Here is a 14890-nt window from a genome sequence, read left to right as displayed (position 1 = left end):
CTTTCCCCCAAATGAAGCTGAAGTTCATCGGCACCTCATTCGGAGGTGGGTGAGGGTCCCAGGAAAGGGCGCCCGGCGGGGGCATCCCCAGCACACAGGCCAGCATAAGGAGGTGGCACTCCCTTCTGTCCATTGGCCCTCCCCACCAACTCCTCTGTCCAGCACCCTGTGGGTGACCACCCCCTTGATGTTGCCTTGATAGTCTGCCCTTGCCCTGCAGTAGTCCTGTGACCCCGGGCGCCCAGCAGTGTCCCTCCCTGTGCGCACGCTCACTCTGACAAAGGTAATGTGGACGTCAGTGTCCACCTGCTCCTGCGGCTTGGACACCAGCTCCAGGAGGGACAGCCCTATGTCCCTGGCCATAGCTGAGGAGGATGGTCAGCACAGGTAACCACGTGGTCACTGGAGAATCGTGTGGTCAGGGATGATGGGACACAGCCCCTCTCCCACTGGCCGAGAAGTGGTTTGGTGAAGGGGGTCCCCAACTCTGCCAGAGAAGCCCCAGCACCGCCCCTCAGCGTGGACAGGGTGCTCTTACAGGTGGAGATTTAGCCCGGGGGGGGTCCTCTCCCAGGCCTGTCCCACTGTGTGCCCCGCACTCTGGCCTCGTGTGCTATGGGGTGCACTCCTGCATGTCCTGCAGGGGTCCCAGGGCCCAGGCCTCATGCTCCTCAGAAATGGAGGGAACAGGGGTAAGAGCAGGCCAGGAACTGGGGTTTGTGCTGAGTCATACCAGTCCAACAGAGGGCCTGGCTGGAGTGGGGTTCACCAAGGGAGGTGCATGGGGTACGCAGCTCATTCTGTGTCTCCTGCTGGAGGCCTGGCTTGCGCCCTCACCCAGAGGCCACAGGTCCTACTCTGTAAGCAGCTCTGCTGCACCTGCTAAGTACAGCCCTTGAGGCCAGGACGCTGGTCTGTGCCCGACCCGCCTCAGCCTCACCTCTACCCCGTAGCTGCCTCGCCCCCCCCAGCCCCCTGATTCCTACAGCACACTTGGGGTTTCAACACCTCTTCCTCTGGGAAGCCCTCCCTGACTCCAGGTTGGTGAGGTCTTAACTCCCTGCCTCAGACACCTGCTCATCTCTCCTTAAGCGTTTTTCACAAGATACGGTCAAGTTTCTCAATGCTTGGGGGAGGCTGCCATGGAGGAGGCCTCTTCCAGGTAGGGCCCATCGACTCACTTTGGGCCTCACAGTGAACACATGGTACACAAAGGCCTGCCACGTCTCGGTCTCTCTGTGACCTCCCGACCCATCCACTCCCAGGGCCCCGGCCACACCTTCCTTTTCCCACAGCTGCTCTACGGGGTGGGGGTGGGAGGCCTGGGGGCTCAGTCACACAAGGGGAATGAGGAGCCCAGGCCAATCCCCAGGATTGGCAGTGCCCAAGGTCCTGGGTGGCACCGGGCCCGCTGGCAGCCTTGGGGACTTTGGACCTAGACTGCGGGCCTAAGATCAGCGTTCAGAGGCTGGGCACACCTGCAACACCTGAACACAGCTCACGGCGCGGCCTCACCCTCCCGGTTCCAGCTTCCTCGGTGCTGGCAGAGGACCCTCAGCCGGCGGGTCCTCAGTGCTCCCCGTGCTCCCCACCCAGCACCTGCCACAATGGCTTGACAGCCTCACAGCCCCTTTGCAACCTAAGTAAGAGGAAGGGCTACCCTCTGTGCCCCCAGACAGGCCTCAAAACACCCAGGGGTGAGAAAGCAGAGTGGCCTTTATAACAAAGTTAATGTTCAATCATATAATAGTCCAAGAAAAGATACAAAATTGGAATGTAGAGATTTGATTTGTAGAAAACTTCAGGAAACAGACCCATCCCGTGGTCCCGCAGCAAGGCCACGGGGGCTGCCCTCCTCGGACACACAACTTTGCAGCCCCAGCCCATGGGGAACATCACCCCGAGACCCAGGTCGGAGCTGCCTCAGGGCGGACTCGGGGGGGGCCAGAGGCTTCCAGAGAAGGCAGAACACAATGCCTCCTGACACACCAGGTGGGCAGGCTGTCCGGACCTGGCCCCACCGCGGAGTGGGGGCGGAGTGGGGGTGGTAGCATGGCGGGGGGGGGGGGGGCATGATGGCAGCCCTGCCCACAGCCCTTGGGAGCGCTGCTGTGGGTGGGGAGGTCAAGGTGAGGTGGCCTCAGGGGGCGCTGTGGGTGCAGAGAAAGGCCCTGGCTTCCAGGGAAGCCCCTCTGCCCTGAGTTTGGGTTTATTTAAAAATAGAAAATAAAGCTGAGCTCCATGGCTGGCACCAGTGTGGCTGGGATGGCATCCAAAGACCAAAGAGCTGGGATTTCCTTCCAGACCCCAAACCTTCCCAGTGGCCCCACCCGAGTTGCTCCGGCCACCACAGCGGCAGTAAAAGCAGGCCACCCGGGGGATGAGCACCGACCTCCTCTTTCTTCTCAGGTCCGTGCTCCCCTGGGGACAAAGCCCGGCTCCAGAAATGGCTAATGTGCACACCACGGCGGGCCTCCGAACCCTGCCCGGCCAGGGGCAGGGTGCCAGGCCTAGCCGGCGATGACTGCTGACGAAGGCACGTGGGATCCCGCGGAGCGGGGCCAAGGCAGCCTGCAGGGGAGGGCTGGGCCTTGTCCTGGCCGTCCGGTCAGCTTGAGGGCAGTGGATGGCTGAGGCGGGCCCTTCAGACCAGCACGGCTGGCCTCCTCCGGACCCGCACCTGGCCAGCGGGCACCAGGCTCCGCTGGGCCTCACAGAAGTCCAGGAGTCTGCGCCACAGAGGGCAGCATCGAAGCAGGAGGTGGTCTCCTGCAAGATGGAGGAGTCAGTGCTGGCCCCACCCCCATAGCAGCCGTGCCCAGCCACACCCAGGCCTGCCCCAGCAGCTCTCACCGACGAGGCAGAGCCCCTCCTGGGCCCGGGTGATGGCCACATTCACTTGGTTGGGGTCTACAACGAAGCCCAGGAACCTCTTCAGCCAGCTCTTAGTCGGCCGTTGGTCCAAGTCGCTCTCTGGGCAGGAACGGACGGTGCTCACCAGCACATAGCGCCACTCACTCCCTGGGGACAGGGTTAGTGAGGCCCATCTTCCTGACCCCAAGGCCCAGGAGCCCTACCCAGGGCTGGCCTCCAACCTCACCCTGGCTCTTGGTGATGGAGCACACTGCCACGCCGGTGACACCCTGACGCACGAGGCCCTTGCTGATCTCTGCGGCCTGCGCGTTGTAGGGCGTGAGGATGGCAATGTCCTTGGGGTCCACTGTCCTGTCCAGGGTCAGCTGTTTGGCGATTCGAACCTGAAGGACCGAGGGGGTGCTAGTGGAACAGGCCCCGGTGCCTCCCACCCTGGCACCCGGGCCTCGCCTGTTTCCTCAGCTCCTCTGCCTCCTCCTCCAGGAAGCCCTCCTGACCAAGGGGCACCACCTGACACTCACCACCTCCGCCACCTCCTCCAGGTTGGCCTTGGAGTTCTCATTCCCTTCATCTGTGGATACCAGCAGGCTCTGCTCGTGGCCCTGCACGTGGCCAAAGATGACAGGGCAGCTCTCCTTGTCGGCATGGCCCAGGATGCTGGGCGGCCGCCGCAGGCCTGGCCAGGTCTTCAGCCTCTTCTGGTAGAACTCCATGGAAGGGAAGGTGCAGATGCCCTCGTGCTGCCGGAAGAACATGAGCCAGGGACAGGCTGCCATCCGCCCTCCCTGGGTCCCAGGAGAAGGCCAGGGTGAATGCAGGAGGTGGGAGTGGTCAGAGGCACAGGCGTGGGGCGGCTCACCATGCGGTACTGCGTGTCCAGCATGTAGGCATCCCTGTAGTACCTCTCAAAGAGAGACCGGTCCAGCCCCAGGCTTTGCAGCTGCTCATTCTTGACCACAGGCCGCAGCTGCTTGTGGTCCCCAAGAAGAACCACCTGGAGGACAGGTGTGGATCTGACCCCCAGACCCAGAGGCACCCAGCACGTCCGCTGCTACCCCACCTCATCCTGCCCTCCATGCGCTCCCTGCATCCAGGTGTGAGGCCCCCCGGGTGATGCCTGCCTGGCATCAGCACCTGCCTCACCTTCTCAATGTGGGAGAAGTTCACCAGGGGGATGAGCGTCTCGGGCTCCGTGGCCATGCCCGCCTCATCGACCAAGATCTGCCGGACGTTCAGGTTCTTGAGGCTGGGCGAGGCCGCACATGAGCACGTGCAGAGGATGACGCTGTGGCGGTCCAGCTCGAACTTCCTCGCCCTCCCCAGGATCTTCTTATACCTGCGCAGGGACGCCGTCGGGTCACCCAGGGACCCCCACACCAGGAGGCCGCTCCACGGCTCCGCCGCTTACCTGGCGAGGTCCTCCTCGGGGAACACCTCCCCTCTCTGCAGCCGGGTGTCAAAAGCCTTGATGGAGGGCGCGTAGGGGTTGGAGGACTGCCGGATCCGGTGGTGCAGCGTGATGGTCCTGGAGGGGGAACCCCCATGAAGCCCCGTGTTGCCCACAGCCCAAGGCAGGACCATCAGACAGTTTAGGCCTCTCCCCTCCACCCAGAGACAGACAGACAGACAGACAGCTAGACAGACTCTGAGAGGCGGCACCTGAGGCTCTGGTTGGGCCTCCCCTCCCGAGGGGTCTTCCTGGGCGGGCCCCTGCTGCTCACGCCCGGCACTGGGAACTCGGTGGCCTCCGCCTGCTCGCTGTACACACGGAGGGGCTTCAGCTCTGCCCTTCTGCTCAGGAGCATTCCTGGGGGCAGTCTGGGCGTGAGCGACTGTGCCCTGGGCCCGCCGTCCCCAGCACAGCCCCCATGGCTGACCCAGTGCACCTGCCACGACGTCCACCGACTTGTTGGAGGGGCCACAGTACAAGATGCAGGGGGGCCCCAGCTGCTTCTCCTGGCAGGGAGTGCCACAGGCCGGCACTGGCTCCTCATTTAACTTGTAAAACCAGAACACGATGTGGAAGCCCACCACCGTCTTCCCTGTGCCTGTGGGCAGAGAGCAGGTGAGCCGAGCCACCACCGGCCTGCCCAGGCACCTTGGCCCCAGTGCAGGTCCCACCTGGTGGGCCCTGAATGACGGTGAATTGCTTCTTCAGGGCCTCTCTGATGGCCTCGTTCTGGCTGGGGTTCAGCTTGTGGCGGCCTCCGGGGATGTCAAAGGTCTGTCGCTCCAAAAACCTGCTGGGGATTCCTGAGGAAGGAGCCAGGCTCCCTGAGCTCTGGTGCAGGGCGGGCCGGGGCAGGAAGAAGGGGCAGGAAAGCTGGAGGGCCCCCACCTACCTCTGCGAAGGGGCTGCTGGCCAGGAAGGTGTCCAGGAAGGTGTCGGGGAGAGTGCCGGGGAAGGTGGTGGGGCAGGGGGATGGGGTGGCCCAGGGCGATGTTGATGACCAGCTGGGACGCGCCCTTCAGCCCACGCACGGCTTCTTCCTTGCGGCTGGGGCATGTGGTGGGGGGGAGACCGACACTGGAACTTCAACTGGACTCTCCCAGGGAGGGAGCACTGCCCCACAGGCCACCCTTCCCAGAAGGGGGAGTCCAAGGAGGTTTCACCCTCCCACCCACCGGCCTCTCCCTGGCCTCCTGCCCTGGGGAAGCCACTCACAGGTCAGGTAGCTGCTTTGGTAGCACCTCAATGGTGAATGGGGCGCCGGGCCGCAGCACCTCTTCTGGAACCTTCTCCATGGCCATGTGGTGGATGAAGAAGTGCACCTGCTTGTCAGCCTCTTGCCGGTCGGCACGGCCCTCTGGGTTTGGGTCCCAGTCCTCCGTCAGCCCGTGGGCCACCCAGGTGTAGGTGTCCGGGTCGATGCTCAGGGTGGGGCCCAGGCTGCTGGGCCCGGGGGGCGGCTGGCCAGGGCTGGCTTCAGGGTCCGGCATCCTGGCATCGGGCACAGCCCGAAGCCCCTCAAGCCGGATGCAGAGGTAGCAGTGGCCAAAACTGATATCGATGCTGTGTTCCCGGAGGAAGGCGGCCTCCAGGCAGAAGCTGCCCTGGAGCTGCCCCTGCTCCGTCCGCTCCGCGTCCCAGGCGATGCGCACTTGCTGCAGCGTGATGGTGTCGCTCTCGGCCACGGCGCTGGTGGCCGACTCCAGGGAGCAAAACGGCTCCCACATGAGGCAGTAGTCCTCTACGCTGCGGCAGTGGTCCCGCCCCGCCTGCGGCACACGGCCTGAGAAGCAGTCACCCGCTCGCTCCACGTGCTCCAGGCACAGGCTGAGGCCTGGGGCCACGAGCCACAGCTGCAGGGCTGGCACCAGGATTCCCCGATGCAGCGTGGCGCTGAGCTGCACCTTCAGTGTGTCCCCACTAACCAGCTCCCGGGCCACCTCCACAAAGTGGCCACAGCGGCTGCGTGACACCTGTCCCAGCTCCCGCTGCGGCGGCCTGGCACTGTCCTGCTCCTGCACACGGGCAGCCACCTCTGGCCACCGCTGCTCCTCCACCAGCTCCAGCAGCTGCTGCCACAGGGCGGTGTCCACGGGCCAGGTGTGTAGGTCCTGCAGGGTGCCAGGCAGTGGGAAACATGGTTCATTCGGCATCACCGAGTAGACACGGCGTCGCCATTCAAGCCGCAGGCCCAGCTGGCTCACCAGGTAGTGCGGGTGCTTAGCCAGCTGCAGGAAGCGGTAGTAAACAGGGCAGGGGTCAGGCAGGGTCTCCCGGTTGACCGGGAAGAGCAGCTTGAAGCAGCGAGCACCCAATTCCACATCCACCACGAAGCCCAGCTTCTGGCGCGGCTGGGCCTTGAGCCGCGTGGCCAGGTGCAGGCTGCAGGCCCGACGCTGGTAGCTCTGGGCACGTGCGTGCTGGCGGCTAAAGTCTTGGCAGAGCCCGTTGATGTCTCTGGCAGAGTAGGCAGAGCCCCCCTGGCCCAGTGCCAGCAGAATCTGCCGCTGCAGCACCACGTCCAGGTACCTGCGGATGGGCGAGGTGGCCCAGGTGTACCAGTCCACCTGCAGCGAGTAGTGACTGGCCGGTTGCCGCTCACCCTGGCTGGAGCGGCCGAAGACAGAGCGGCCCAGGGCCTTGCGGAAGTCCAGACCCACGGCAGCCAGCGAGGGGTGCATGTCGTCCGTGGTGATGAGGTCGGCCAGCAGGCCGAAGTCCTGGGCATGGGCGGCAAGCTGGATGTGCCTCCAGAGGGAAGCCAGCAGGTGGAGCTGCTTAAGGGGGGTGCCACGCCCCCGCAGGTGGTGTCTCAGGTGAAGCGATAAAGACACCAGCTCTCCGTGCTTCTCGCTCACGGCTTCAAGCTGGTGGCCGCTGGGCGTGGGCTGCCACCGCAATGGTGTGGCCGTCCGGGTGCGCTCACTGCCCACCAGGAACTCAGCCACCAGGCTGTTGAACTGGATCATGTACTCTTTGACCATGGCGTGGGCCGCACGGAAGCCCAGCGCGCTGTCCTCGTCAGGCTGCTCGTAGTGCCAGGCTGCCTGCAAACGGCGTCGGCGCAGCACCCGGGCGAAGTGGCACGCAGCCAGGATGCAGGCGTCCACGGAGTCCAGGCGGGCGGGCAGCTCCAGGGTGGCCCCCAGCTGCCCCCTGATCACCTGCTCAGCTTCCTCGTAGGACAGCTGGCGGTCGGAGCGGATCACAGAGGGTGCGAAGCGCAGGCTCTTGAGCTGGTCGCTGCCCTTCTCGAAGGCGAGGAAGAGCGAGATGGCGAAGCGGTCCTTGCCCGGGAGGAGGCTGAGCACGTCCTGGCAGAGACCAGCGGGCAGCATGGGCGTCGGCTCCCGGTTGGGGGCATAGAATGCGGTGCCCCGTCTTCGGGCCTCCACGTCCAGCGCCCCATCCCTGGGCAGGAAGCTGGCCACGTCGGCAATGTGCACAGCCACTTCGTACCTGGGGCCCAAGTCTCGCACACTGAGGGCGTCGTCCAGGCTGCGGGCACCCTGGGGGTCCACGGTGAAGGTCAGGAAGCTGCGGCAGTCGTCCCGGCAACCTGGCGCCCGGCCGAGCTCTGCACAGTATTTCTGCAGCACCTTGGAGACCACAGCTGGGTCTGGAGAGGGTTCCCTGAGGCCATACTCCAGGTCCAGAATTCGGAGGCCCTGCTCCCAGGTGGTGACCTCGGGTAGCACCTCCAGCACTATGCCCAGCGGGTAGTAGAAGCGCTCCCGCCAGACCACAATGCGCACCCAGAAGAGCCGGTGGCGCCTGGCCTGGGCCGTGAGCCGTTCGTACCCCACCCTCTGCACGCGGCCCTGCAGGAAGCGGTGGATGGGCACCTGCAGTGGGTCCTTCAGGTCGGCCACAAAGATCTTGGTCACAGAGCCGTCGATGGGGGTCATGATGCGCGAGTCCCACTCATCCATGCGGCACACGAATACAAGATCACTGCACCGCCTCTTCAGCACGCCCAGCACACGGCCCTGTGGCCGCCCCGACAGGCCCCTTTCGCCGCCGAGGACCTTGACCAGCACCTCATCCCCACTGAAGGCCATCCCGCAGTGCAAGCGGCCCCTGAGCTGGATGGGGCCGGGCCCCGTGTCATCCAGCGGCACGGCCGTCGCCCGCTCGAAGGTCTCCTGCACGAAGGCACATCTGTGGTGCAGCCGGGGCTCCGAGCGCAGCAGCTTCCGCAGTGCGTCGGGCGGCAGGTTCACATACTGCCGGGACTGCTGTGGGGACGCAGGCCTGGCCACGGTGTCCAGCAGCCCGTCCTCCCGCACGGTCACTGTCACGTTCCGGCTCTCGTCCAGCAGCTCCTGCAGGATGGAGTCGTCGGCGCCCAGCTCCCCGTCGGAGGGCCAAAAGTCAGACTCAGGGTCCTCGGGGTCCTCGGGGTCCTTGCTCTCTGTGGCTGCCGGCCCTGCCACCACATCGGCCGGGTTCCCTGGTGGCACTCCATCCGCACCTGCTGGGCACCCACTGGACGCAGACCCTGAAGCTATGTCCCCAGCCTCTGCGTTCTTTGTGGCCATGTCCCCAACCACTGAGGTGCTGGCCAGGGATCCGCCCTCGGCCTCGGCCATAGCCGCATGCTCTGTGGCCGGGGCCCCTGCCGCCTCCTCCACTGGGACCGTGTCCTCAGCCACCACTGCCACAGGCCCCTCTGCCGGCGGGGCTGCGGGCTGCTGGCAGCGGGCCCAGCGCTGCCTCTGGACAACGGCCTGCTCAATGTGCTCCAGCGACAAGCCCTCGGGGTGGACGCTGCGATGCTCCACACACTGGCGGATGAAGCTCTTCCAGAGCTTGCTGCAGGCCCCGAAGGAGCAGAGGGCCACGGCATCCCCCACCGCCACCACCTGGGACTGGGCGCGGGTCATGATGGTGTTGAGCACGCGGGCGTCCGTGAAGAACTCCAGGGCAGGCGCGCCCGGGCTCTGCAGGCTCTGGCGGTTGTGGACTGTGCTCAGCACCACCACCCGGAACTCCCGGCCTGTGGGAGGGGCACGGTCAGGCCGGCTGGGGGAGCAGCCCCGCCTCAACCCACCTCACCCTTACCCCTGACCACCCACCTGGCAGGATCTCAAAGCTGCCCACAGACACCTGGCCCAGGTCCCTCCGCCTCAGCTCCTGCCTCAGCACACTCACCTGGAGACACACGACCACATCAGCAGACCCAGAGGAGCACACGGAGGGCCCCCAACGACCACGCCCAGCACCTGGTGCCAAGCACGGGGAGATGATTCCTCAGCCCCTCTACAGAAGGGGAAACTGAGGCTGTGAAGACCACAATGGGAGGCCACGTCCTGTGGGCAGTGGGTGGAGCTGCCCCACGACTGGGCTTACCTGGGCGCCGTGGGACACCACACAGATGTGCCTCTGCTCACGGATGCCCCAGCAGTGGGGCCAGGTGCTGTAGAACTCCTGCACCTGCTCAGCGACCTGGAGGACCTCGGCGGTGTTGAGCCAGGATGTCAGGGACAGGTCACGCTCGGGGTTGCCCGCCACGTGGCAGAACATGAGCGGGTAGTGCCGGGGGTGGCGCGGGACCTTGCCACGGGCATGGATGGGCGTGCCCTTGGCCAGGTAGAAGTGTCGAGAGACGAAGGTGATGATGGCCTCTGTGGAACGATAGTTCTCATGGAAGATGATGCGGCTGCGCTGGGCAACCTCGTGTGTCTGCTGCTGGTAGAGCTGAAACAGGCGGTACAGCAGCGTGTGGCCGGCAGCCTGTGCCCTGGCCACACTGAAGAGCCGGGGTGTGACCTGCATGTGGTCCCCGGCCAGCACCACACGGGTGCCTGGCAGGGCGTAGCGCAATGGGGTGAGCGCCTCGCACTCCAGCATCTGGGCGGCTTCGTCGATGAGGATGTGCGAGAAGAAGCCAGCAGGCACTCTGAGCTCGCGGGCCTGCGAGGTGGTGGCCACCACAATGCGGTGTTGCTCCAGCTCAGCGCGTGTGGGCGGGCGGAAGGCCCGGCGGTCCTCCGTCAGGCAGCAGTACTGTAACGTGGCTGCGTCCGTCTGGCTCGGCGGGCGGTCCGTATACATCACCCGCAGTGGCGTGGCCTCGGGGTGGCCGCTACTCACATAGCTGTGGAAATGCTCCTGGATGTAGATGTCGGCCGCGCTGAGGGGGAGAGGGCACAAGGGGCCTCAGCAGCTGTCTGCTAAAGCGCCTACCGTGCGCCTGGCCCTGCAGGACGCCAGGGGCTCATGTGAGGCAGACTGCCCTGTGGCCTGCCCGACGGAGCTTACATCTGCATGTCACTTAAAAGCGACAGTGGAACCTTGCCCCGGAAAGTGCTGGTGGGCCCTGCCTCGTCCTACCCACACTCCCACCCCCTTTCCCCTCTCCCCACCCCCGCATCTAGAGCCTCTGCAGAGGCACCCACAGCCCCACACCCCAACAGCAGACCCCAACCCCCAGGACACTGGGACTGTGCCTGAAGCATAGACGTCCCCTGTCCCTTTCAGCCCAGGACTGACCGACCGTCTATCAGGGAGAATCCCAAAGATGGAAGCGACTGGGACTCACCCCATGGGTGCACTGGGCAGCCCTGCCCAGGCTCCACTCCACCAGTGCCCAGACTGCCCAGGCACATCCGTTCTAGCCTCTCAGGCCTCCAATGAACCTGAGAACCAGCCAGAGCCCTAGGCCCAGGGTCCTCCTTTCTCTTGGGGTCACACCACCTCAGCAGTACTCACCCAGCCCAGGCAGCAGTGGCTCTGGGCTCACCTGTTGGTGTGTGTGCAGATGAGCACCTTGGTGTGGGGCTGTCGGATGACCTCCAGGGAGGCCATGGCCAGTGTGTAGGTCTTGCCTGTGCCAAAAGGGCCATAGATAAGCAGCGGGGCCACGGGCCGAGTGCCCCCAGGGATGCTGCTTGCGATGAACTCCACCGCCAACTTCTGTTTGTGGTTGCCATGCAACGCAGGCGGACTGGGACGCAGGCGGGGCAGGGCGCAGGCCGGCAAGTAGGGTACCACCAGGCGCTCCTCGGGCAGTGCGTCCACTGCCTCATGCCAGAGGCGGAAGGTCAGCAGGTCAACCTGGAACTGCACCTCCAGCAGGGGGCTGGCCTCAGGCTGCAAGCCCAGGGCCACACAGCAGTGGGCGGGGAGCAGCAGCCACCGCGCCTGCTCCAAGCTGGCCCGGGTCTCCAGCCGCACCTCGAACACCGTGTGGCCAGGTGAGGGCACAGGGGCCACGAGCGCCGTGCTGACCGCCCGGCCCAGCAGAAAGCCCTGGTCTGTGTCTGGTGTCAGGGAGGAGGGGATGGGGACCTCGGCGTAGAGAGCTCCCGGTGGCGGGAAGAGCATGCCCAGGGCTGGCGTCTGCAGTGAGGTTTTCAGGGACACAGGGCCCCGGAGGTTCAGCCTAGTGGGGAGGATGTGGGTCAGCTGACCAAGTCCACCTCTTTGCAGCCGGCATCCCAGCACCCGCCCACACACGCTGCCCCACATACTTGGCCACCAGCTGCTGCTGCGTAGCCTCCTCCTCATAGAGGAACTGGTGCATCCTCTGCCGGTAGTTGGCACAGGACAGGGGGCCCGGGGCTGGGCCGCCGCGGCGGAACTCCAAGGCCAGCGCCGGCACCTTGTACTTGGCTATCAGGGCTGCCTGCTCTGCTGTGCGCTCCACACCAGGGACCACGTGGCGGTTGCCAGTGTGCCAGCGCTCCAGCTCCTCATGGTGGCCGGGTGCTAGCGTCCCCCCTGGGTGGTGCTCCTGACCCAGCTGCAACTCCAGCTTCTGCAGCAGGGCCGGCCTGCGGCCAAAGTCGAAGACCACCCACTGCTCGAAGGTGCCAAAGGAGGTGCTCTGCACACGCACGGCCACCCGGAACTCGGTTGGGCAGCCGGGCGCCTGGAAGCGCTCCCCCTGTGCGTACACCCGGCCCGGCGGGAGGCAGGGGGCCTCCAGCGAGAAGTCTGCTCCCGGCTCCTGCTTGAGCAGGGCCACATGTTGCAAGGGCTCCTGAGAGAAAATGGATGGTGAGGTGGCGCAAGAGGCCCTCCCACCCACCAAGGTCCAGGTTGACACAGACCCCTCCCAGTGCTGCGCTTCTTGCTGTGATCCCAGCAGGTGCTCAGCCTCTCTGAACCGCAGTGTCCCCCACATGGGGGTTCACAGAACCTGCCCAGGAGGGCCCCGTGCATGCAGAGCGAGGGAAGGCAGCATGGGATGCGCAGAGTCATGGTGGTAACCGGCCCAGACCCTTGCTCTCTGCCAGACACTCGACAAAATAACCCCACGACCCTGGGCACAGAGACCCCTCACACACACACATGGGGGACACGGTGCAGGGCAGTGGCTCCAGACCCCAGCCAACTCAGGGCTATGCGGACCCCTCACCTCGGAGTGGACCACGAACGTCCAGCTATGCTGAATTTTCCTCTCCTGGGCCTGATGCACCAGGGGCTGGTGGCAGGTGACGGACACACCATCAACAGTCTCAGCCAACTGCACAGGGAAGCCAGGCCATCAGCAGGGTGGCCCTGGCCCTGCCCACCCTGGCCCACTCACGAGGCCCCACTCACCACCAGGACCTCCCTGCTGCTGCGCTGGTACTCGGCCAGCAGCCGCTCTCGGTAGGACACCAGCCCCTCCTGCCAGGCCGCCTGCTCCCGCAGCTCTGCCGTCTGCACCCGCCGCTCCCACTCCTGCAGCTCCTGCTCTGAATGTGCCTTGGTGCAGATGTCCCCATACTCACAGAGGTCGGGCCTGGGGGGAGGTCAGCAGGCCACTGGGGTGAGACCCCTCAGCCTAAAAGAGGCCTGCCTGTGTGGGGGAGCAGGAGTAGATTCCAGGCGGGGGTGGGGCGGGGGCGGGACCTCCTCCAACCTGTCCACTACTGTGCCCACAGGCCAAGGCCAGCAGAAGCCACCTCCACAGACCTCCCTTGCCCACCTGAGGTGGACGAAGTGCCAGCCAGTCACACCGAGAGCACAAGGAGCTCCTGGTTCCGGCTGAAGGTGGGTCATCCCCCTCCCCAAGCCCCAAACACAGGCCTTACCTAGGGCAGAGCTCAAAGGTGGAGAGCCCGGTGGGCGGGCTTCGGTACTCCCAGGCCATGGCCTGGCCCTGGGCCACCATCTGCGCATGCTCCTGGGATGAGCAGTGGTTCTCGAAGGCCTCCTGGGAGCGGCAGGTGACCAGGCAGGCGTGGCAGTACAGCTGGAGTGCAGGAGGCGGGTAGGGGGGGGCTGTGTGCCCACCCCCCCTGGGGGCAGGGAGTGTGAGCAGGTCCATCCGCTGGAGCCCACCCAGCTGCTCAGCCTCCCACACGGCCATCTCCACAGCGCTGTGGGCGTACTGGCAGCGGGACGCCCCATGGCGGCACGGCCGCCCACGCCCCACATACATGCAATAGGCCAGCGGCTGGCGGTACTGGGGCTGTGGCCGCACTTCCACCACCTGCTGCTTGCGGCCCTCAGAGCTCATGTGGGTCAGGAGCGAGGGGCAGGTTCCATGCCTGGGGCAGCGCCCCTGGGCGTCCACGGGGCTGAGGTGTGGCGGGCAGTGCCGGAAGCAGTGGCAGCAGAGCAGCTGGAAGTGGCCGCCAAACTCCTCTCGGATGGTGTCAGCGGGGCTGCGCAGCTCGCCCTGGGCCCCGCCACCCTTCACCGCTGCCTTCAACCATAGACGGTGGACATTGTGCTCGCGCTCAAAGGTCCAGACCAGCGCCTCCTCGGGGCTTCGGGCAAAGGTGCACTGGTTTCGGTGCCGCCGGCAGCCCAGCCCAGGGCTGTAGTAGCGGCAGACCTCGTACCGTGCAGGCCGCGGGAAGCTGGGCCTGCGGTCCACCTTGCGCCAGACCCTGCTCTTGGCGGCTCGCTTGGAGCGGGCCAGCAGGATCTCCCGGGGGCAGCTGTGCTCCACGCGGCGCAGGAGGTAGGTGCTCTCATTGAGGCGCTGAGTGCAGCGGGAGCAGCCCAGACACAGGTCCACCTGGGTGTACAGCCTGGCCAGGGATGGCTCCTTGGTGGCCGTGGGGCCAGTGGGCCATGGGCCAGACCCCGGGGACACCATCTCTAAAGCTGGCCTGGCCCTGCGGGGTGGCGTCCGAGGCTCAGGGCTCCGCTGGTCCTCGGGGGCTATTCGCTCTCAAGGAGATGTGTGGGACAGGAGAAGCCAAGAGCCAGGTCCGGCTGAGGTCAGGGCTCGCACACACCGCCTCCCCCCACCAAGGTGCCGAGGAGGCGGAGCCGGAAAGTTCTGGGGCAGGACAGGAGCAGAGGGTGGTTAGGTCCAAGGAGGCTGGGCCACTGGCCTGGACCCAGCCCAGACCCACCCTCTCTGAAGGGTTTCTCGGCCGCTCAGGAGCCAGCCGGCTGTGTCTGGGGACGGTGCCCCCCCACAGGGCCTCTCAGCCCCCCACCCCCACCCTCCTGGCCCTATAGGTCCGGGTCTCCTGCCTGGTCTGAGGCCCACCACCCCTGTTCTGTGAAGGGACAGTTGGCTCCTGGGGACGGTGCCCCCCACATGTGTCTGGAGGGGACTGGCTTCCTCCCCTTGGGGCAGAGCCTTGTGGGCGGGGCAAGGGGCTGCCCAGG

General features: G+C 65.7%; 1 protein-coding gene across 1 annotated transcript; it reads right to left on the bottom strand.

The window, feature by feature from the left end:
- Positions 1–1698: 1698 nt before the first annotated feature.
- HELZ2 (helicase with zinc finger 2) lies at positions 1699–14672 on the bottom strand. The gene is made up of 19 exons (XM_070419586.1): positions 13351–14672; positions 12875–13058; positions 12690–12797; positions 11800–12311; positions 11070–11711; positions 9677–10460; positions 9403–9478; positions 5540–9323; positions 5217–5371; positions 4996–5127; positions 4761–4922; positions 4534–4681; positions 4283–4399; positions 4018–4210; positions 3734–3868; positions 3396–3614; positions 3101–3257; positions 2854–3021; positions 1699–2769 (listed from the first exon to the last, which is right to left on the bottom strand). Exons 1-19 carry the CDS (start codon positions 14364–14366, stop codon positions 2645–2647), a joined length of 8817 nt encoding a protein of 2938 aa, XP_070275687.1. The 5' UTR covers positions 14367–14672; the 3' UTR covers positions 1699–2644.
- Between the last annotated feature and the right edge of the window lie 218 nt (positions 14673–14890).

The sequence above is a fragment of the Myotis yumanensis genome, unplaced genomic scaffold (genome assembly GCF_028538775.1).
Source record: "Myotis yumanensis isolate MYYU_CA2020_CCGP unplaced genomic scaffold, mMyoYum1.0.hap1 SCAF_7, whole genome shotgun sequence".
In the NCBI taxonomy this organism is placed as follows: Eukaryota; Metazoa; Chordata; class Mammalia; order Chiroptera; family Vespertilionidae; genus Myotis; species Myotis yumanensis.
The sequence above is the reverse complement of the archived record's forward strand: the minus strand, read 5'-3'. Positions and strand labels throughout refer to the sequence as shown.

What these genes read in the sequence shown, in the direction of transcription:
- HELZ2 (XM_070419586.1), bottom strand. Translation starts at nt 14,366, where the DNA reads ATGGTGTCCCCGGGGTCTGGCCCATGGCCCACTGGCCCCACGGCCACC. An exon ending in TGGACACGCAGTACCGCATG is followed by an intron (nt 3,615 to 3,733) that starts GTGAGCCGCCCC and finishes TTCTTCCGGCAG; the next exon opens with CACGAGGGCATCTGCACCTT. An exon ending in CTCCATCACCAAGAGCCAGG is followed by an intron (nt 3,022 to 3,100) that starts GTGAGGTTGGAG and finishes CCCTGTCCCCAG; the next exon opens with GGAGTGAGTGGCGCTATGTG.